Here is a 23,483-nt window from a genome sequence, read left to right on the forward strand (position 1 = left end):
GGACACATCGAGTGGCTGCCACCCGCACGACCAACCAGGGCCGGGGACAAACTGCAACTGAAGTACATGCCCTTAGCGGGAACTGAACCTGGGTCTCTCTGGACCACAGGCCGACACTCTAACCGCTGAGCCAAACTGGTCAGGGCGATTGGGGTAAGTTTTGATGCTTACATCTGGGATGAATGTATTTAGCATTGTCAGAAAAACCCTACTTTATGGAGACTTATGACAGTGTTCATTCTGAAATCGTCAGTTACTACCTGTCAGTCACTTAACCTTCCTGAGGCTTGGTTATCTCAATGATCAAGAGTGATAATAAATATCTGCTTCACTGTGTTGCTGTGCAGATTAAATGTAGGTGTATGTATAAGGCACCTAGCCTGGTCTCTAGTTGACAGAAAAAGCACAGCAAATATTCATCTTCTCTCACTCCAAACCAATTCATAAACTATACTGTGAACACCAAGTTCACAAGGAACCGGACAAGAGTGTCCACTACATACCCAGTTATCTCCTCCCCGAGCCCTTGTCGGTGCCTAACACCCATAAACAATACAAACCGAAAACACTCATTAAGACTAATGCCTCTCAATCTTCTGTTAACAGAGAAATCATTAAAATTTTTGCTTTAAAAGAAACGTAAAGCTTATTAATATATCATTGCCATCATTCATTGAGGGCTTTCAACATACTAGGCTTGCAATGCTGAAAATACATGTTTTATTTAGTCCTCACAACAGTCCAGAGATGAAACTCTCTTCCTCATTTTCAAAGATGAGGAAACAGAGGCATAGAGAGATTAACTGACTTCCCCAAGACCACACTCAACTAGTCAGTGGGGGGCAGTATTCAAACCCAAGTCACTCTAAATCGAAAACCTATATTCTTTCATCTAATTTCTTTCTTGTCTACCATAAATACCAATTACATGACTAAAAGGCTTAATTTATCTGCTCATGGAATATTTCCAAACTGTACTTTGGAGCAAAATTTTACTGATTTGCATATGAAAATAGAGGAACTCCAAAAAGAAAGAGCCAAGAAAACAAGAAAGGATAAAATAAAGAATATGGATGGTGAGACTGCCATTTGAAAGACAGAGATGGGACAGATACACACACATGCTGCCTTGAGATGAGATTAGGGGGAGAGAAATGGATGGAGAGGGTTTCTAGGATTGTGCTGTGTTGACCACTCCCTCGCGAGCCCCCTCCCACCCATAACCTGCAGGGCAGATCCACCATACTCCTAATGCTTTTGAATTTCAATTTGAGTTGTTTTGAGATGCTCTGCTATAGAAAGGGGACTCCTGGGAAGAGAGTGGGTCACATACATACCCAGTAGTGGAACTAGGAACTTATGGAAGTACTTGGACTTGGGATCTGCAGAGGAAACACAGGACAGAATTAGATAAAAATGATCAAATTTGATGAAGGTTCTCTCATTTTCCCACATTAGCCACAAATCATCAGCAAAAGGGAGCTCAAGGCTCACTCCTTGCAGCCCTTGGCAGGTGTGGGGTTTGGGGAGATGGCAAAACTCTTGGTTCAGAAATCAGAGAACCACAAGCCCCATGAGGCAGACGGGTACACAAACCCAGACTCTCCTCATTTACACTTCTTACATCAGACACAGGGGTTACCTGCAGGTTACAACATTTCCAGATTAGGAGTTGGGATACATATCGTATGTTTTTTGGAAAGCAAATGACCTATTACAGCAGAAGTTGGGGAGACACCAGACAGCAAGGTACAAATGCCACCTGGGGTTCTTGTGAACTCTTCGCGTGGAGGTGTTTTACAACTCTTGTCCTCTAAGAGGCGAGCATGAGACCAATTCAAGAGAACTGGAGAAATGGGAAACATGGGAAGGGCTGTTTTCTTTTATTAGATTTTGTTCAGAGTAATAGAGACAATAGCACAGGGAAGAAAGATTGAATATCAGATCTTCATTTACAAAGTTGATGAAGCAAACACTGGATATTTTAATTTTACGCTATGAGATAATATACCATGGAAGCCTTGAAAAAGAACTGGATGGAGGAGTCAGAGGACTCGGGTCCCCAAAGGAAACACGGTTGAGAAATATATGCAAAAAACAAACAAACAAACAAACAAAATTTGGACCCCAGTGAAGGACTGCGGAAAGCAGTGATCTAGCATTCAGGTTACACACCGAACCAGCTCGGCAGAGCTACTTTGGAATCCCTCTGAAGACTTACACTCAAGAAAGGGGCTGGGACGGAGCTGAGGCAGGGGCAGGGGCTGGGGCTGGGGCTGGGGAGTGTTGCTGACTCTGAAATCACAAAACCAAAAGAAGCAAAGAAAGCCCCTGATGATCTGGTGGTGTCAGCTGGGCTTTAAGATTCAATGACCTAAAAGGGCCCAGGTAGGTCTGAACTAGACAGGGACTGGGGGACATGAGAATCCCCTTTAGGATTGGTGGGAAACCTCTCCACAGTCCCTCCATGTCTCTTAAAGGCCCAATACTAATCTTTGCTTCAGAATTCCTTTAGAATCCTGCCTGGGGGTTGTGCATATCAGTCCTAGGAGGATGAGGGTTCTGAGATTCATTCCTTTTCTTACCTGTTCTGCTCAGCAATGTCTTTGCATAGTCCGGGTCATAGATATAGAAAAATACCTCAAAGGGCCCAATCCAGGCAGGAAAGGCACATGGGTATTTTTCAACAACCTCGTCAAGTTTCTCCAGATGACCACTCCCAAATAACTGCAGTGAAAAAAGTGAAGGAAATTAGAGATGCCAACTAGTCTAGACTCATCCCTTCTTACAAACCCGAGCTGAGTTCAGGGCCTGGGAGGGGCCAGACCCTTTCTCTGGAAGTGGGTGGACATGCTTTTCTTAGGATTCTAAGCTTGGAGTATAATATTCTAAAACAGGATAGTGTATTTATCTTTTCAATATAAATATATGTTGCATCCCCAGACCAAGTCACTGTCAAATGACATACACTGTGGCTGTTTTTACAACTGGGAGGGTGAAGGGAGCCAAATCACAGACCCTGCCTCACCAGCCAAGGTCCCACACTTGGATTAGGAGAGTCATCTGGAAGCTGAAAGGGTTTTTTCCCCTATGTGGACAGCTAACTGTTAGCAGGTTGAATATGAGCCACCATCCAGTTCATCATTCCCTTTCTCTTTTTCTCTCTCTAATTATTGATGAGTGTTTTTTTATAATGACATAATAGTAACTGTTTCTCTCCCAAAACCTGCCAACTTCATCTACAAAGAAAACCCAATTATTTCACCATATAACGGTAGCAGGCTCATTTATACAGGTGTGTGAAGCGTGAAGCAAACTCAAATGCAAAACTCTCAGCTCCCATCATCTCTTCCCATGTGCTCCACCTGCCCCGGGGCAGCTCTTATTTAAGTATCACCTCCTCACGGTAAGTAAACTGCCAAGCCAAGACTATTCTGGCCCTGCAGACCAGCAGAAAGATAGGAAAGCAGGGTGTTTGAAATAACTGCATCACGGCCATCTGATCTCTCCCCGGTGCTGACAACCGACAACATTCCCTTTAGCCAGTGATTCTTATCTACCATGAAGTCAGCCCAGATGACTCAGTCTGGTGTGAAAGACTCATCATGTTTGACCGTAGTCCACACTAGTGAAAGGTTTCAAAAAAGACGGAGTCAAAATTACTGCCTTAAATAAAATATAGGATTTCCTGTGGCTTGATGCATGTAATCTATCTTCTCACTCTAGTTCAGATAACTGTGTGTCAGCTGTGTGCAGACATGATGTAAGGAATGGATCTAAAATATGCTACCACTTTTCCTGGATACAAGCTCTTGCTTTTAAAAGAATCCATTTAGCCCTGGCCAGTATGGCTCAGCAGTTGGAGCGTCGGCCTGTGGTACAGAGAGACCCGGGTTCGGTTCCCGCTAAGGGCACGTACCTCTGTTGCAGCTTGTCCCTGGCCCTGGTTGGTCGTGCGGGTGGCAACCACTCGATGTGTCCCTTCACATCGATGTTTCTCTCTCTCTCTCTTCCTCTCTCTCCCTCATGCTCTGTCTGAACAAAAAATGCAAAAATGTCCTCGGGTGAGGATAAAAAAAAAAAAAGAATCAATTTATTTCCAATGTGTGCTAAAATTGCCATCTAGGCTCCTCATGCCCAAGAATATGGCACTCTGTGCTGTGAAAGCAAGAAGCAAATAATTGTTTTTGTATTATAACAAGAAAAACAATCTCACATGTAAAACTAAAAATAAAATTTTTAAACCCTCTCAGCTACCAACATTTATAAATCAGAGTACAAATACTACCAGTAGAAATTAACTTTTTGCCTAATAAGTAGACTACTAATGGCTCATTTAAATAGTTCCACTAAATCACTGACAATAAGATTCATCTGTATCCATCTCTTATATCGAGTTGGGTGGGGAAGGTGGGGAGACCTGTATGTGTGTGTCTGGGTGTGCTCAGCTACAGACTTGAGCATGTTCATGGGGATCCTGACCCACATAAAACCCTAAGGCTGGCAAGTTCTTATTTGTGTGACCAAAACCACAGAATTTGCCACGTGATTGTTTGTTCTTACCCACAGAAGAGGTGGAAAACTTTGGCTCCTAATTTCCTCTATTACCAGCTGACACCTCTAATCCATTAAGTGCCCTCTGGATAGTTTAGGGTCCCTAAAAGATTGAGGCTATTGAAACCAGATCCGTAGACTCTATCTTGCTCTCATTCTGACATTCAAGCCAGTGACAAGCACCCACCAACACCATGAGTGATATTCATTCATTTGCAAAAAATAAACAGATGACTTTATTAAGTGCCTATTATGTGCACCAAGTGAGAGTGCAATAGATACACAGAAGGAGGACTTGGTTTTTCCTACTCAGGTTCCAAAACAATTTAATGGGGGAAAGAATAGTCTTTTCAACAAATGGTGCTAAGATAACTGGATATCCACATGCCAAAGAATGAAGTTGAATCCTTACCTCACACAACATATAAAACTCAAAATGGCCCTGGCCAGTTTGGCTCAGCGGTTAGAGCATCGGCCTGCGGTCCGGAGAGACCCGGGTTCGGTTCCTGCTAAGGGCATGTACCTCGGTTGCAGTTTGTCCCCGGCCCTGGTTGGTCGTGTGGGTGGCAGCCACTTGATGTGTCCCTTTCACATCGATGTTTCTCTCACTCTGTTCCTCTCTCTCCCTCCCACTCTACCTGAACAAAAAATAGAAAAATGTCCTCAGGTGAGGATTAAAAAACAAAAAAAACTCAAAATGGATCAGAGATCTAAATGAAAGAGCTAAAACTATAAAACTCTTAAGAGAATTAATAAGGATTTAACCTTGAATTTGGCGATGGCTTCTTGGATATGACAACAAAAGCACAAACAACAAAAGAAAAAAAAAGATAAATTGGATTTCTTTGTAGTCTTAAGCCACTAAGTTTTAGGATTTTAAAATACTTGTTCTTGAACCCTTGTCTTAGGGTCTTATTCTGGGAAAATCTAAACTAAGACAAATAGTATACACAAAAATTTCCAAGAACTGATGAATAGGAGGTTCCAGATCAAAAAGATTGCTGACCAAAGCATCAGGGATAATAACTGAAAAAATAAACAAACAAAAAATTCTAAGTGCCACACCTAAGTACATCATAATTAAATATCAGAACACCAGAGGCAAAGTGAAGATTTTAAAGCTGTTGCGGGGAGAGAAAAGGGTCACATAATAAGGATTAATAAACAGATAGATGGGATAATTCTGGAAAGATGGCAAACTAGAGAGCACCAGTAATCTGTCTCCCCACCTAGACAACCATTGTACTGGCAAAACTTGTCTGATGTACCTATTTTGTAACTCTGGAACCTATTAAAGGCTTGCAACTTCCAGGGGAAAGTCTTGGACTGTATATTGCAGTTAATTTTTGTCAATTTCAGCTCTTCACACAGTAGCAGCTACCCATTCCTCACCCCCAGTCCCATAGCAAGCAGTTGCAGGTATTCTTGAAACAGCTTGGACACAGTGAGCGGGACACAGTGGGGAGAAGCACCCTGGCCTACAAATATTGGGGATTAGTGTTGTCATCATTGATTGCTTCTGACCACAGAGGGGCACACAAAGAGGCTAATGTTCATTTTTGTTGCACCTCTCTCCATTGTTGCAAGCCCCCTTGCTCTCACCAACTGAAGTGACTTCTAGGGAATTAAAAACAAAACAAAACAAAACAAAACAAAAAAAACAGTGCCTTTCTCTTCTGGTCAGTGTTCTCTTTTTTCTTGTTTGAGAACTAGACATTAAAACTAGGACATTCAATAGCAATTGTATGTATAAGGAAAATTAGAAAGTGGCCACACATTTCCAAGGAAAAGCACAGGCTAAGAAAAAATCTGAGAAGACATTATTATACAGAGAGCTTACAACAATAAAAACAAAAAACAAAAAAAACTACTCCCCTCCCCCAGAAAACCCTGGGGAAGGGAGAGAGAAAAACAAAACAAAACTACAAGAACAAGAAAATATGGCCTATTCAAAAGAAAAAAATTAAATAAACAGAAACTTTCTCTAAAAAAGACCCAAGGACAGCACTACTAGACAAAGACTTCAAAAACAAACAAACAAAAAAAACTGTGTTACAGATGTTAAAGAACTAAAGAAAGATGTGAAGAAAATTTTAAAAAGTGATATATGAACAAAACACAGTATCAATAAAGAGATAGAAAACCTAAAAATGCTGGAGATTAAAAGTACAATATTGGAGATGAAAATCTCACTAGAGTGATTCAAAGGCAGATATCATCAGAAAGAAAAAAATCAACGAACATGAAGATAGAATAATGGGAATTATTGAGTCTGAGAAACAGAAAGAAAAATAAATAAAGTGAATAGAGCTTAGGGGACTTATGGCACACCATGAAGCCAACCAACATACAGTCTCAGAAGGAGAAGAGAGAGAGAGAAAGGGATAGAAGAATATTTGAAGCGATAATGGTTAAAATTTTCCCAAATTTGATTAAATACATGAATATAGACATCTAAGAAGCTCAGGGAACTTCAAGTAAGATGAACTCAAAGAGATCCACCCTGAGACACATTACAATCAAACTTTTGAAAGACAAAAACAAAAAGAGAGCCTTGACAGCAGCAAGAGAGAAGTGGCCCTTTACATACAAGGGATTCTCAATAAAATTATCAGCAGATTTCTTGTCAAAACTTTGAAGAGCAGAAGACAGTGGGCTGATATAGTCAAATTGCTTAACACACACACACACTCAACAGCAAGAACAGTTAACTGCCCTGGCCACTTTGGCTCAGTGGTAGGAGTGTCAGTCCGAGGACCAAAGAGTCACAGCTTTTATTCTAGTCAAGGGCATGTACCTCAGTAGCAGTTGGGTCCCTGGCCCTGGTTGGGATTGTGTGGGAGACAGCCAATTGATGTGTCTCTCTCACACTGATGTTTCTCTCTCTCTCTCTCTCTCTCTCTCTCTCTCTCTCTCTCTTCCTCCCTCCCACTCTAAAGATAAATGGAAAAATATCCTCAAGTGAGGATTAAAAAACAGAAAATAAAAAAATATTTTTTTTAAAAAAAGAACTGTTAACCAAGAGCCCTATATCCAGCAAAATTGTCCTTCAAAATTGAGGAAGACATTTAGACATTCCCAGATAGACAAAAGCCGAGGGAACTTTTTATCACTAGATCTGCCCTGTAAGAAATGCTCAACGGAGAAATGAAAGGACACTGGTAAGTAACCCAAAGCCATATGAAGAAAAAAGATCCCAATAAAGGTAAATGCACAGGCAGTTATAAAACCTAGTATTATTAAATAGTGGTTTGTAACTCGTTTTTTGTTTTCTATATGATTTTAGAAAATAATGCATTTAGAGGAAGCAGTAGTTTATGTTTTTAATGAAATAAGAATCAGGGGTAAGGGTGGATTTAGATAACAGGAGAGATCAAAAGCCTTCCTCTACCTTACAGAGTTAAATCAGTCAATATATTTTGAGTGATTGGCTGGGGTTGCTCCCTGCTTCACAAGAATCTTAGGAAAAGAAAGTTAATTTCTCTATTTGGAATGGCCTAATATTTGGCAACTATTGTGCCCAATTTTGCACATTTTCTGCAATTAATAAATATTATTTAGGATAATAGTTCCTAAAAACATGTTTTGACAATACATGTGGAAGGCTTTTTAAAATGCAGTACATAAATGCAAGCGATTGGTGAAGCAGAGACAGACCTGAGTTTACACCACGTTTTCTTTTCCCGGATTCAGTCTTTGAAATAGCCCCCTCCCAGCCGCCAAAGCTTCCTCTTTAGTGGTTCCAGGGAGTTTCCCTTTTCCTGTAGAGCTTTGAGGGAGCAACTCTAGAATAATTAAAAGATGCGGAGAGCCAAAGGCTGGGACAGAGAGGTCTGTGCAGAATGGAAGGATGGGAGGAAGGGAAGGAAGCAGTCTCCTCTCTGCCTGCCTAGTTTCCAGCATCCTCCTTCGCCCCTCCCTTGTGTCTACCTTCTGGTTCCCGGTTAGCCAGTGTGGGGGTGGCCCAGAGAAGGCGCGCAGATCTCGAAGCAGCTGCTGCCTCCTCATGTAGAGCTTGACAACCTGCAGCAGCCCCAGGGTCAGAAAGAACACGATCACCAGGTACAAGGGCCTCGCCCAGCGCGTCTCCAGCCAGGAAGACTCCATCACTCTGCGCTGCGGACTGCCGGCAGTCTCCAGGGACCGGGAGAGGATGAGCTTTCTGAAGCCCGGGCTTGGGAGGATCACCCAGCCCACTGCGTCTCCGAGCCCTCCCAGAAGCTCCGTCCTTGCCCGGGAAGGAGAAAGAGCGACGGGAGCGGCAACTCCGGCGTGGCCAGAGGAGGCAGGCGCAAGTTGCAAGTACCCGGATTTCTAACCCTTTATCAACTGATGCAAATCTTCACTCATGATGACTTCTGGTACCCTCCCAGACTGTCATATTTCAAGCGTGACAATGATCAATCAAGGGAAATTTGAATTTCAGTTTTGAAATAATGCCAAGGTTGAAGTCATCACTTTACTTCATTGCCACAAATAAACGGTAAACTGCTATGCAAAAAAACCTTTCCACTCTGAAATTATATCAAAACCCACATGGGTCTGTGGGCTGAGGGTGGGCACGTATAGTCATTAAATTTGTATGGTGTGGCCTGTCCTGTGATGCACTGGTAAACGTTTACACTTGGTACTCACTATGATTTCTAGTGTTCGAGGATGTTCAGCATGTCCTATTTCAAGTTGCCAACAGAAGACCCTGACCCTTGAATTGGGAAGAGATGCAAAGTAGCATACCATTGTATAGTAGTTCCACCATACAGATGTGATCAGGAACCGCAACATAATTTGTAGGTCAGGGTGCAAAATGAATTCAACAATAAATTGTTAAAAATGTATTAAAAGATAACAACAGCAGAGCATTAAACCAAACGCACACCCTTTTGAGTACAAGGTCCTGTGTGACCTCTCAGGTTCCATGCCCATGAAGCAAGCAGTGGACACAAGAGACTTAAATAACCTCAAGGGCATACATAATAGTAAATATATTAAAGTAGTTAGAAAGTAATAAGTTGTTGTTTTTTTACCTAGTAGGTGGTAAAGTAGGATCCAACAGACTCAACTTCCCAAGTTGTAGTCTCCCACTCCCAGCCTTCTTTATGAGCATTGTCCACAATTCATTCATTCATTCATTCATTCATTCATTCATTCATGGTAAACTAAGAAAGGCACATGCTAGGTGTTGGATTTATAGCTATGAACAGTAAACTCAATCTCTGTTACAACTTCCTATTGTCCTCACTGTCACTGCCTTCCACTCCCCAGGCATCCACCCCAGTCTTGGGAGCCTGGCAGGGTTTATTTGGCAGATGAATAGTTACAACAGAATCCAATGGTGATGACTTCATCTTGACCAAGTACTGGTGCCTTGAATGTTCCATTTAGCTCCACACTTTGTTTCAGTTCCCTCCTCCCTAGACCTTCCCACCTCTTGCCTACCTTTATCCCTCAGTTATAAGTTATTTGGCAGTATCTCAGAATCTTATGGCTTTTACAATAATGCCAAGGGCATTGGCAAGCAAGTTGTAAAAATATTGAGAAACCAGTGAAATTTACATGGCAGGTTCCATGCGGAGGTCCAAGAACACATTATACCATCCTTTTCTGCAATGGCCTGGAGGTAGGAGAATGGCAACGCTCAGGAAGGAGGCACAGAGTCAGTCCCCACGCTCACTGCCGCCTCCACACGCTGGCCAGTGCTGGGCAATGCCAGGAAACAAAGAAAGATGAAGGGTACGCCTTTCCTTGGGACAGTTCACAACCTGGTAGAAGGGATAGATAGGTAAGCAAAGAGACACAGTATAATGGATAAATGATACAATTGGAAGGATCCGAATGGATTATTTGAACGCATTCTATCTAATGAATAATGAAATTAAATCCAAAAAAGAAAAGCAGATTGCCTTTAGCCCCTTCTCTTCAGACTAAGAATCCAAAGGTCCTTTCTCATTTTCTCCTTGTCACCTCTGAGCCACACCAGATGTGTTAATTTCCCTAGTTCCTTTGGATGACACAAAAAGTGAATCCGGGAAACCTCTGAATGTGTCCAATTGTGTTTCCCTGTTACCTTGAGTAATTCCCATATTTTAAAAACTGGATAAAGAAGTGTGAGCCTCCAGATGAGGAACAGGACAAGCAGAGAGGTGTGAGAGGAACCAGGAGCACCGAGTGCTGTGGACTACAGAGAACAGTGAGACACTTGAAATAAAAGAGGAATGTCGTGTGCCTTGAGACAAGCATCATGTTTGAAATGTGTTCACTGGAATCAGTGTCATGGAAGTCAGTTGTAACCATAGAAAGAGCTGTTGAAATGATAGATACAGAAGCCAAAATAAAGAGATTTGAGAAGTGAATGTGATGGCGATTAATTGAGACTGTGGAGAAAGTATTAACAACTCTGAAAACTTTGGTTGTGAAAAAGAGTAGAGTTAGGATGTTATCCAGATAGGGATTTGAGAGTAGAAGGAAGTTAAGGGCTCTCTTTCTCTTCTCTCCCATTTCTTGAAGAGTAAGAGAGGTTGGAATCTGTAGTGCAGTCACTGACCTTGAAGTAGAAGGAAGAAGGAAAGGTTGGGGTAGATGTAGAGTTTCACATTTTGGGGTATTTCATACCACAACTAAGAAAAGCACAAAATGTAAATACCATTCAAAAATCTTCCTTTTATAGACAGTTTTGAATTGTATTAATTCAACTTTACAACTTCAAAATCCAGTCTTTCAACAGAAAACCCAGAAATGGACCCAAGACATTATGCTCAATTAATATTTGACAAAGGAGGCAAAAGTATACAATGGAGTAAAGACAGCTTCTTTAATAAATGGTGTTGGAAAATTAGACAGCTACATGCAAAAAAATGAAACTAGACCATCAACTTACACCCTACACAAAAATAAACTCAAAATGGATAAAAGACTTAAATGTGACCCAGGAATCCATAAAAATCCTAAAACAAAATGTAGGCAACAAAATTTGAACATCATACACAGCAGAATTTTCACTGATATATCACCTAAGGCAACAGAAACAAAGGAGAAAATGAACACATGGGACTACATCAAACTCAAAAGCTTCTGCACAGCAAAAGAAACAACCATCAAAATGGAAAGGCAACCCATTGTATGGGAGAGCATCATTGCCAATGATACATCAGATAAGGGGTCAATTTCCAAAATATATAGACTACTCATACAACTCAACAAAAGGAAGACAAAGAACCCAATTAAAAAATGGGCAGAGAAACTAAATAGACACCTCTCCAAACAGGACATAAAAATGGCCAAGAGACATATGAAGAAATTCTCAACATCACTAATCATCAGAGAGATGCAAATTAAAACAGCTATGAGGTATCACCTCACGCCTGTCAGAATGGCCGCCATCAACATATCATCATACAACAAGTGTTGGCGAGGGTGTGGAGAAAAGGGGACTCTAGTACACTGCTGGTGGGAATGCAGACTGGTGCAGTCACTATGGAAAACAATATGGCGTTACCTCAAAAAATTAAAAATTGAACTTCCATTTGACCCAGTGATCCCACTTCTAGGAATATACCCTAAGAAGTCTCAAACACCAATCAGAAAGAATGTATGTACCCCCATGTTAATAGCAGCACTATTTACAATAGTTAAGATCTGGAAACAGCCCAATGTCCATCAGTAGATGAATGGATAACAAAGCTGTGGTACATATACACAACGGAGTACTATGCAGCGGTAAGAAAAAAAGATCTCTTATTCTTTGAGACGACATGAAGGGACCTGGAAAGTGTTATCCTAAGCGAAACAAGCCAAGCAGAAAAAGACAAATACCACATGATCTCACTTATTTGTGGAATATAATTAACATAACCGTCTGAGGAATAGGGTAGACCCAGAGACGTGGAAGTGGGGTACAGACTGACAACCCTTAAAGAGGGAGTGGTGGGGGAGGGAAGAGATAAACCACAGAACTTATATGCATGTACACATAACCAATGGACATGGACAACAAAGCTGAGGACAGCGTGGGAGGGATGGGGAGGAGGGTGTCAATGGGGTAAAAAAGGAGAAACATCTGTAACAAAAATTTTTTTTAATCTAGTCTTTCTCTTTTTAATATAAATATGCCAACTGAAAATAGTTTAATTTAAGAGCACTTTGGCCATGGCCAGTTTGGCTCAGCAGTTAGAGCATTGACCTGCGGTCCGGAGAGACCTGGGTTCGGTTCCTGCTAAGGGTACGTACTTCAGTTGCAGTTTGTCCCCGGCCCTGGTTGGTCGTGCAGGTGGCAGCCACTCGATGTGTCCCTTCACGTCGATGTTTCTCACTCTCTCTCCCTTCCTCTTTCTCCCTCCCATTCTATCTGTACAAAAAATGGAAAAATATCCTCGGGTGAGGATAAAAAAAAAAAAGAGCACATTGAAGTCATCTGATCAATAATACACTTTGTTGATGGAGCATAAATGAATCAGGAGGCTTTGGCTAGAAATAAGTGACAAAGATTAATTCAAGGGTCTTAGGGTTTGCAAACCAGAATTGCAAATAGGAGTGTTCCAAAGAAGAAAGAAAAGCTGAGAGTTCTTACAGTAAAAAGTACATTTTGGGGAAGGATCAGCCCTGCATTCTTAGCCTCTGATTTGTCTGAGATGATAAACTTTCAGATGTCCAATTTTCTAAATAATGGATGTCAGGTGGTCTGGAGATATCAACATACTTTTCTTAGTCCTTCAGAGGGTAATCAGAGGGTTATCTATAGAAGATATGGATATAAATATAGATTATATAGATATACATATACATATACATTTATGGAGTTCAAAACTTTAAGTTCCCAGGCAAGCTAAAGTAAGAGTAGACTCATTTCCTCATGCCTTGACCTACTTGATTCTGGTAATTTAGTAGCTTGAGGATAGTGACTTCATTTTATTTCTTCACTCTTCTTCTCAACTTGAATAATATTGAGTTAAATAAATTCTCAATAGTACATTAAACAAATGCCTTCAGCAATCTCTCACATTTGTTTGAATTGGGTGCAATTCAAGAAATATTTTTATCTGAGCATCAGTGAGAACATCGGGTATTACAGCCTCTGATAAGCTAGACTCATCTGGAATAATAATAACATCAAAATTATATTAAACCCATATATATTTTTCCCTCCATTCTCCCAAGTAGGCATTACCATGTTATAGATGAATAAATTAAAGCCTAAGGAAGCTAAGTAATTTGAACTAGGTGTCCTCTGTATCACATGGAGCCTCCAAGCTATTATAAGACCTCACGCCTGCCAATTCTTCTCATTACACAGACACACACACATAGTGACTCATACATTTACCAAAATCTTATAATATTAATCTACATTCATTGACTAAATATTAACATTTAAAAATAAAAAGAAAATCCACCTGAATTATGCATTTTGAAGTGTTCAATATTGCCAAATTCAGATAATGCCATTTTATTTAGTCTTCCACATGCCCACTATCCATATTTCCTTAAGTTACTTAAATTCCTGAAGCTTAGAGCAGAGTAACCTACTCCAACAAAATGAATTCTGGACCTCACTCAAAATTAGGAGCCCCGCCCGCTCCACTTTGGGTATCACACGCACCACAAAGTCAGGGTTGAACTCCACAGGGATTATGCGGACCTTGGTAGCCTCAAGGCGCAGGGGAAATCCACGGGGTCCCACCCCTCGCACGTGCGAGCTCAGCAAATTGTGGGTGAGCAGCTTCATGTCGCCACAACACTCTTAAATTACATTTTGATTCAGACCAAGTGACTTACTTTGGAAAAAATTGGATTTATATATATATTTTTTAAATTAATTTATTATTTATTTTTTAATTTGTGGTCAAGGAATGTTTATTGCAGAAAGTGATGTTTAAAATTGACATCTGAAGGACAAGTAAGAATTCGTCAGGGGAAGTGGGTGTGTGCAGGAAATATTTAGGAGCTAAAATCTGCCCGAATTAGTTTCTATTTGGATGTAGGGAGTGAAAAAGGAGAACTAAAGATGACTCCCACACTTTTAGTTTGAAAAACTGGACTAGAAGTAGGTTTGGAAGATGGTGGGTTCACTTCTGGGTTTATTTGTTAGGCAAGTGAAGATGGCTAGTAGACAGGTGTGTGGGTTTGGAGCTCAGGTCGGTGGTATGGGTTTGGCATACAGATCACCATGTAGTACTGATGACACTCACGGCCGTTGGAGTGCAAGGCTTACCCAGGGACCTTATGTAGAGTGAGAAGAGGACATAAAATGGAACCCTGAGGAATGGCAACATTTTAAAAAGTGGTAGAAAAATAGCACTCTGAAAAGGAAATTCATAAGGGTTATCTTAATGGTAGGAGGGAAACCAGTGGAAACCAAGAGAAGAGACGGTCTTGAGAAGTAAGGACCCTTCAGCATTACTGATTAATGTCCAGAGGGTTGAAGAATATCTCTAGGATTTAGTGACAAACAGGTCACTGAGAACTTGATTGCAAACAGTTTCAAGAGAGAGGTGAGGACAGAAACATAGGCATGAGTGGAAAGTGAAGACTAAGTGTAGTCAACTTTTAGGAATCTTAGGTTGTGAAGGTGAAGGAGAGGAAATAGAGGGCAATAGCTGACAGGATACAAAGGGTCAAGAAAGAAACAGAGAGAGACAGAGAGAGAGAGAGAGGTATTTCTTAGAGGAGGAGCAAATAAAAGGGAGAAAGTGGAGTAGACAAAATAGAAAGGTATCTGAAGAAGTGATAGGGATTAGCCCTGGCCGGTTTGGCTCAGCAGTTAGAGGCTGGCCTGCAGTCCAGAGAGACCCGGGTTCAGCTCCCACCAGGAGTATGTACCTCAGTTGCGGTTTGTCCCCAGCCCTGGTTGGTCGTGCAGGTGGCAGCCACTCGATGTGTCCCTTTCACGTCGATGTTTCTCTCTCTCCGTCTTCCTCTCTCTCCCTCCCACTCTATCTGAATGAAAAATGAAAAAATGTCCTCGAGTGAGGATTAAAAAAAAAGAAGTGATAGGGATTGGATTCAGAACATAACTAGAGAATGGCAGGGGGAGCATGTCCATTGTGGTGGTGTTGTTGTTACAGACGTTTCTCCTTTTATACCCCATTGACCCCCTCCTCCTAACCCCCACCCCACCCCGTCCCCGGCTTTGTTGTCCATGTCCATTGGTTATGCATACATGCATATAAGTCCTGTGGTTTATCTCTCCCCCCACCCCCTCTTCTGGGGATTGTCAGTCTGTACCCCACTTCCACATTTCTGGGACTACCCCATTCTTCAGACTGTTATGTTCATTATATTCTACAAATAAGTGAGATCATATGATACTTATCTTTCTCTGTTTGCCTTGTTTTGCTTAGGATAATACTTTCCAGGTCCCTCCATGTCATCTTAAAGACTAAGAGATCTTTCTTTCTTACAGCTGCATAGTACTCCATTGTGTATATGTACCACGGCTTTTTGATCCATTCGTCTACTGATGGACATTTGGGCTGTTTCCAGATCTTAGCTATTGTAAATAGTGCTTCAACGAACATAGGGGTACATACATTCTTTCTGATTGGTGTTTGAGGCTTCTTAGGGTATATTCCTAGAAGTGGGATCACTGGGTCAAATGGAAGTTCAATTTTTAATTTTTTGAGGTAACACCATACTGTTTTTCCTAGTGGCTGGTACCAGTCTGCATTCCTACCAGCAGTGTACTAGAGTCCGCTTTTCTCCACACCCTCGCCAACACGTGTTGTTTGATGATTTGTTGATGGTGGCCATTCTGACAGGTGTGAAGTGATACCTCATTGTTGTTTTAATTTGCATCTCTTTGATGATTAGTGATGTTGAGCATTTCTTCATATGTCTCTTAGCCATTTGTATGTCCTGTTTGGAGAGGTGTCTATTTAGTTCCTCGGCCCATTTTTTAATTGGGTTCTTTGTCTTCCTTTTGTTGAGTTGTATGAGTAGTCTATATATTTTGGAAATTGACCCCTTATCTGATGTATCATTGGCAATGATGCTCTCCCATACAGTGGGTTGCCTTTCCATTTTGATGGTTGTTTCTTTTGCTGTGTAGAAGCTTTTTAGATTGATGTAGTCCCGTGTGTTTATTTTCTCCTTTGTTTCAGTTGCCTTAGGTGATGTATCAGTGAAAATTCTGCTGCGTATGATGTCTGAAATTTTGTTGCCTACATTTTCTTCTAAGATTTTTATGAATTCATGAGTCACATTTAAGTCTTTTATCCATTTTGAGTTTATTCTGTGATTGGACTTTTAGATTCTTGTAATTTAAAAAAAAAAAAATCCACACCAGGCAGCTTGCCATCAAGATGGCGGAGTAGGTTGATGCAGTACGTGAATCCTCCCACAACCACACCAAATTATAACTAAACTACAGAACAACCATCATTGAGAACTGCCTGAAGTCTAGCTGAACAGAAGTCCTATAAATAAGGACATGTAGAAGAAATCACTTTGAGACTGGTAGGAAGTGCAGAGATGCAGAACAAGCTGGTCCTATACCCACCCGTGTTGGTTAAAAATTAGGAATGAGCCCTGGCTAGTTTGGCTCAGCGGTTAGAGTATCGGCCCACAGACCACAGAGTCCTGGGTTCAGTTCCCGCTAAGGGCACATACCTCGGTTGCAGTTTGTCCCCAACCCCAGTTGGGGTTGTGTGCGTGGCAGCCACTCGATGTGTCACTCTCGCATCAGTGTTTCTCTCTCTCTTTCTTCCTCCCCCTTTCCCTCCCACTCTATCTGAAGATAAATGCAAAAAAAGAAAAATATATCCTTGGGTGAGGATAAAAAAAAATTAGGAAGGAGCCCTGGCCAGTGTTTCTCAGTGGTTAGAGCATTGGCCTGGGGACCAAAAGGTCAACTCCTGGTCAAGGGTACATACCTGGGTTGCAGGTTTGATCCCCACCCTGGTCAGGGTGCATGCGGGAGACAACCAATGGATGTATCTCTCTTACATCAATGTCTCTCTTTCTCTCTCTCTCTCTCTCTCTCTCTCTCTCTCCTCTCTCTCTCCCTCCCTTCCACACTTCCTGAAAATCAATGGAAAAAATATCTGGTGAGAGTTTACAAAAAATTGCGAGGGATATCTCAGCTGCAGATGTGCCTGCTGTGGAGTGTGGAGTGAGGGGCCCCTGCCCCACACCAGGTATCCCAGCCTGGGGCTCCAGTACTAGGAAGAGATGTCCCCATAACCTTAGACTGTGAAAATCAGTGAGGATTGTGGCTGAGTGAGACAGACAGCTTGTGGAGTCCCAGGCATTCCTCTTAAAAGGCCCACGCACAGACTTACTTGGACTCACTTGCTCTGAGCTCCAGAATTTGTGTAGCAATTAGAAAGGCTCCAGGGAAGCCTTTGGGGGAAGAACCAGATTGTCTGGCTTCAGGGTGAGGGCTTGAGGGGAAGTTTTCTCACAGACAGGGGTTCTGGTAGATGTCATTGTTCTTTTGCTGAGCCCTCCCCCACAGAGCCAGCAGACAGGTGCCAAATCTGAGTCTCTGTCAACCTTGCTAGCACTGTTCGCCCTGCCCTAGTGATTCCCTTAGATCCCACTCCACCCAACTTGCAGGCCCACCAGTGGCTTTTCCATATAAACAGCCTGTCTTAGCTCATGCTGTGACCTTCCTAAAATCTCTCAAAGGTCCACAAACCCCAAACAAGCAGCATCTGGTCTCACAATGCCCTGTATCTCTTGCTAAGTGCCCCCAGGAATCACAATAGTGGCAGCTGTCCTTGGTTCGAAGCTTGGCCTCTCCTGGACACCTCCACACCCAGCACAGGTACCAGCCATCTGAAGCTCACTTTGTAGTTCATGCTGGGTGGCCCTAGGCAGGGCACAGGATGTGGCTACCTTGGCCTGCACCTTCTGGGAGGCCCCAAAGCCAGCGTACCCAGTGGAAATCTACAGATGCTGCTTCAGCATCACCAACTACCTCCATGAACAACACACTCAAGGTGTGGACTCTTTAGGCACCAGAACCCTGCTGAAGCAAGTCCTGCTCTGTGAGGTCAGCCCTGCACAGCAGATCCTCCAATGTGATTGTGGCCAGTGCTCCCAGTTGGTTGGCCTGGGTGTATATCCCTGTCATTGACATGCCAACAGCAATCAAGGCTCAACTACAACAGGAGGGTGAATACAAAAGGTGCATCTGGAGCACCCAGCTCAGGTGACTAGGCAGAGTGTGCCACTGGGCTCTACAAGACACCTGCTACATAAGGCCACTCTACCAAAAACTGGAAGACATAGCAGCTCAAGCTAGTACATAGACACAAACAAAGGAAAGCAGCCAAAATAAGGACACAAGGAAACATGTCCCAAATGAAAGACCAGAACAAAACTTGAGGAAAAATAACTAAATAGGATGGAGACAAGCAATCTACCAGATGCAAAATTATGAGGAAGCTCAATGAACTTAGGGGAAGAGTAGACGCACTCAGCAAGAACTTCAAAAAAGAGATAGGAAACCCCCAAAAATGAAGATAGAAAACATAAAAAAGAACCAGTCAGAAATGAAGACTACACTAACTGAAATGAAGAATATATTATAGGGAATCAATAGTAGAGTAGAAAAAGAAGAGGGTCAAATCAGCAACTTGGAAGACAAGGAAGCAGAAAATACCCAATTTGAATAGCAAAAAGGAAAAAGAATCCAATAACCTGAGGATAGTTCAGGAGTCTCCGACAACATCAAGCATACCAGTATTGGCATCATGGGGGTGCCAGAAAGAAAAGAGGGAGAGAGAATAAGGCATTGAAAACCTATTTGAAAACAATGATGGAAAACTCTTTTGGCTATGAAAAAGAGGAGAATTAGAATGTTACCCAGATGGGGATTTGAGAGTGGAAGGAAGTTAAGGGGTCTCTTTCTCTCCCTCCCATTTCTTGAAGAGTAAGAGAGGTTAAAATGCCAAAAGTTATAGACAAAGAGAGTATCTTAAAAGTAGCAAGAAAAAAGCAGTTAGTTACCTATAAGGGAGCTCCTCTAAGACTGTCAGCTGATTTCTCAGCATAAACGTTGCAGGCCAGAAGGGATCAGCATGAAATATTTGAAGTAATGAAAAGCAAAAACATACAACCAAGCTTACCCAGCAAGACTATCATTTAGAATCGAAGGGCAGACAAAGAGTTTCCCAGACAAGAAAAAGCTAAAGGAGTTCATCGCCATCAAACCAGTATTATATGAAATGTTGAAGGGTCTTCTTGAAAAAAAAAAAAAAGAAGATAAAAAATATGAACAATAAAATGGCAATAAATACATATCTATTAACAATTGAATGTACAAAAATGAACAAGCAGAACAGAAACAGACTCATAGATACAGAGAACTTTTTGTTGGTTGCCAGATGGAAGGGGGATTGGGGATTAAGTGAAAAAGGTGAAGGGATTAACAAGTACAAATCGGTTGTTAGACTGACAAACCTCAAAAGGATGGGGGGAGGTAGGGGGATGAAATAAACCAAAGAACATATATACATATATGCATAACCATTGGACACAGAAAATAGTGTGGGGAAGGCAGGAGGAAGGCGGGAGCAGGGAGGATGGGGACAATAAGGGGAAAAGGAGGGACATCAGTAATACATTCAACAATAAATATAAGTTTAAAATATAAATAAATAAAACATTAAAATAAATAAAGATGGATTAAATGATCTAATCAAAAGACATGGTTACTGAAGGGATAACAAAATAAGGCCTTTACACATGCTGTCTGCAAAAGACCCACATCAGAATGAAAGATATACACAGACTGAAAGTAAATGACAGAAAGAAGGTATTTCATGAAAATAGAAACAAACAAACAAACAAAAAAACTGGGGAAGAACATAGAGACCAAAATCCTGAACAAAATACTAGCAAATCAAATCCAGCAATACATCAAAAAAATTATTCACCATGACCAAGTGGGATTCATCCCAGAGATGCAAGGTTGGTACAATATTCACAAATCAATAAATGTGATACACCACATAAACAAAATGAAAGATAAAAATCACATGATCATATCAATAGACGCTGAAAAAGCTTTCGACAAAATCCAGCACTTATTTCTGATTAAAACGCTCAGCAATCTGGGAAAAGAGGGATCATATCTCAACATAATAAAGGCCATATATGAAAGACCTACAGCCAACATCATACTCAATGGGCAAAAATTAAAAGCATTTCCCTTAAGAACAGGAACAAGGCAAGGATACCCACTTTCCCCACTCTTATTTAACATAGTATTGGAAGTCTTGGCCTCAGCAATCAGACAGGAAGAAAAAATAAAAGGGCTCCAAATGGGAAAGGAGGAAGTGAAACTGTCATTATTCACAGATGACATGATACTATACAAAGAAAAACCCAAAGACTCCATCAAAAATCTACTAGACTTGGACTTCCGGTCAAGATGGCGGCATAGGTAAATGCAGTATCACATCCTCCCACAACCACATCAAAGTTACAACTAAACTACAGAACAACCATCATTCAAAACTGCCTGAAATCAAGCTGAATGGAAGTCCTACAACTACAAAATTAAAGCAGCAACCACATCGACACTGCTGGAGGGGCGGAGGCGAGACAGGCTGGTCCCACACCCATGTGTGGCGGATAAAAATCAGGAGGATTCCTCAGCTGGGAAGGTCCTCCCTGAGGACTGAGGGGTCCCCGTCCCACAAAAGGTGCCCCGCTCAGTGCCAGGAAGAGAAATCCCCATAACTTCTGGCTGGAAAAACCAGCGGGAACTGAGGCTCAGGAAAGCTGACATGGCTGGAGCCCAAGGCAGCTCCTTAAAGGGCCCACACACAGACTTATCAGATGCACTCCCACTAAGCTCAGAGGGGAGGCAGCTTGAGGGGCACCAGAGACATACAGGGAAGAACTGAGCTGTTTGGCACTGGAGCGAGGGCTGGAGAGGGGGCTTTCTCCGGAACAAATGTGCTGTCAGAGGCCTGTGTTCCTTTAGTGAGCTTTTCCCTGGGGCGGCAGACAGCGCCATATCTGGGACTCCAGCAACCTGGCTCACACTGGTTGCCTCGCCCTGGTGATTCCTCGAGGCCCCGCCCCACCCAACTTTCAGGCTCACCCAAGCTGTTGCCAGTTGCTTAACCATAGGATTGGCCTGTCTTGGATCCTGCTTCAGGTTTTCTAAATTCTTTCAAACAAGCAGCATCTGGTCTCATCTAGCCCCATACTGCTCGTTAAGTAATACACAGAAACAAACACAACGAGGCAGCCAAAATGAGGAGAAAAAGAAACAGGTCCCAAATGAAAAAGCAGAACAAAACCCCAAGAAAAGAACTAAGCGAAATGGAGATAAGCAACCTAACAGATGCTGAGTTCAAAACACTGCTTATAAGGATGCTCAATGAACTTAGTGAGAACCTCAGTGAACTTAGTGAGGGCCTCGGGAGCATAACAAAGGACGAGTCAGAAATGAAGGAGGCAATACCTGAAATAAAGAATAATTTACACAGATTCAATAGTAGAGTACGTAAACCCAAGAAGCAAACCATCGATTTGGAATATAAGGAAGCAAAAAACACCCAATCAGGACTGCAAAAAGAAAAAAGAATCCAAAAAAATGAGGATAGTGTAAGGAGCCTCTGGGACAACTTCAAGCGTGCCAACATTCGCATCTTGGGGGTGCCAGAAGGAGAAGAGAGAGAACAAGAAATTGAAAACATATTTGAAACAATAATGGCAGAAAACAGTCCTAACTTGGTGAAGGAAACAGATATACACGTCCAGGAAGCACAGAGAGTCCCAAACAAGATGAACCCCAAGAGGCCCACACCAAGACACATCATCATCAAAATACAAAAGGTTCAAGACAAAGAGAGAATCTTAAAAGCAGCAAGAGAAAGGCAGTTAGTTACCTATAAGTGAGTTCCCATAAGACTGTCAGCTGATTTCTCAAAAGAAACTTTGCAGGCCAGAAGGGAGTGGCAAGAAATATTCAGTGATGAAAAGCAAGAACCTACAACCAAGATTACTCTATCCTGCAAACCTGTCATTTAGAATTGATGGCCATATAAAGAGTTTCCTAGACAAGGAAAAGCTAAAGGAGTTCATCACCACCAAACCGTTATTATATGAAATGATGAAGGGTCTTGTTGAAGAAAAAGATGAAATATATGAACAAACAAAATGGCAATGAATACATATCTATCAACAATGGAATCTACAAACAAAATGAACAAACAGAACAGAAACATTGTCATAGATACAGAGAACATTTTGTTGGTTGCCAGAAGGGAGGGGGGTTGGAGGAATGGGTGAAAAAGGTAAAGAGATTAAGAAGTATAAATTCATTGCTAGACTGACAAACCTCAAAGGGAAAGGGGTTGGGGCGAGGGAAGAAATAAACCAAAGAATTTATATGTATAACCAGTGAACACAAACAGTAGTGTGGGAAAACGTGGGAGGGGGGTGGGAGTGGAGAGGAGGGGGTCAATGGGGGGAAATGAGGAACATCTGTAATACATTCAACAATAAATATTTTTTAAAAATCTATTAGACTTAATAAATGAATTTGGCAAAGTAGCAGGATACAAAATTAATGTCAAGAAATCGATGGCATTCTTATACACCAATGATGAACTCACAGAAAGAGAAACTAAAAAAAAAAAATCCCATTTATCATCACAGCAAAAAAATTAAGATACCTAGGAATAAACTTAACCAAAGAAATAAAGGACCTATTCGCAGAAAACTACAGGTCATTGAAAAAAAAAAAAAAAATAGAGGAAGATATAAAAAAGTGGAAGCACATACCTTGTTCATGGATTGGAAGAATCAACATCATTACCCAAAGCAATCTATAGATTCAATGCAATCCCCATCAAAATACCAATGACATACTTCACAGAACTAGAACAAATACTTCAAAAGTTCATATGGAACCAAAAAAGACCTCGAATAGCCACAGCAATCTTGAAAAGGAAGAACAAAGTTGGAGGGAT

The 23,483-nt window shown here is 41.6% G+C and overlaps 1 protein-coding gene across 1 annotated transcript in view; it reads right to left on the reverse strand.

Annotated features, from left to right (window-relative positions):
• The window catches only part of LOC118626315 (cytochrome P450 4X1), a 31,256-nt gene extending 22,595 nt beyond the window's left edge, over nucleotides 1–8,661 (reverse strand). Inside the window, exons 1-3 of the mRNA XM_036255829.1 lie at nucleotides 8,485–8,661; nucleotides 2,586–2,727; nucleotides 1,338–1,382 (exon numbers count right to left, since the gene is read on the reverse strand). Coding sequence (XP_036111722.1) covers nucleotides 1,338–1,382; nucleotides 2,586–2,727; nucleotides 8,485–8,661 — 364 coding nt within the window. The remainder of the gene's footprint in view (nucleotides 1–1,337; nucleotides 1,383–2,585; nucleotides 2,728–8,484) is intronic.
• Nucleotides 8,662–23,483: the final 14,822 nt, after the last annotated feature.

This window comes from Molossus molossus, unplaced genomic scaffold, assembly GCF_014108415.1.
Source record: "Molossus molossus isolate mMolMol1 unplaced genomic scaffold, mMolMol1.p scaffold_m16_p_12, whole genome shotgun sequence".
NCBI lineage: Eukaryota > Metazoa > Chordata > Mammalia > Chiroptera > Molossidae > Molossus > Molossus molossus.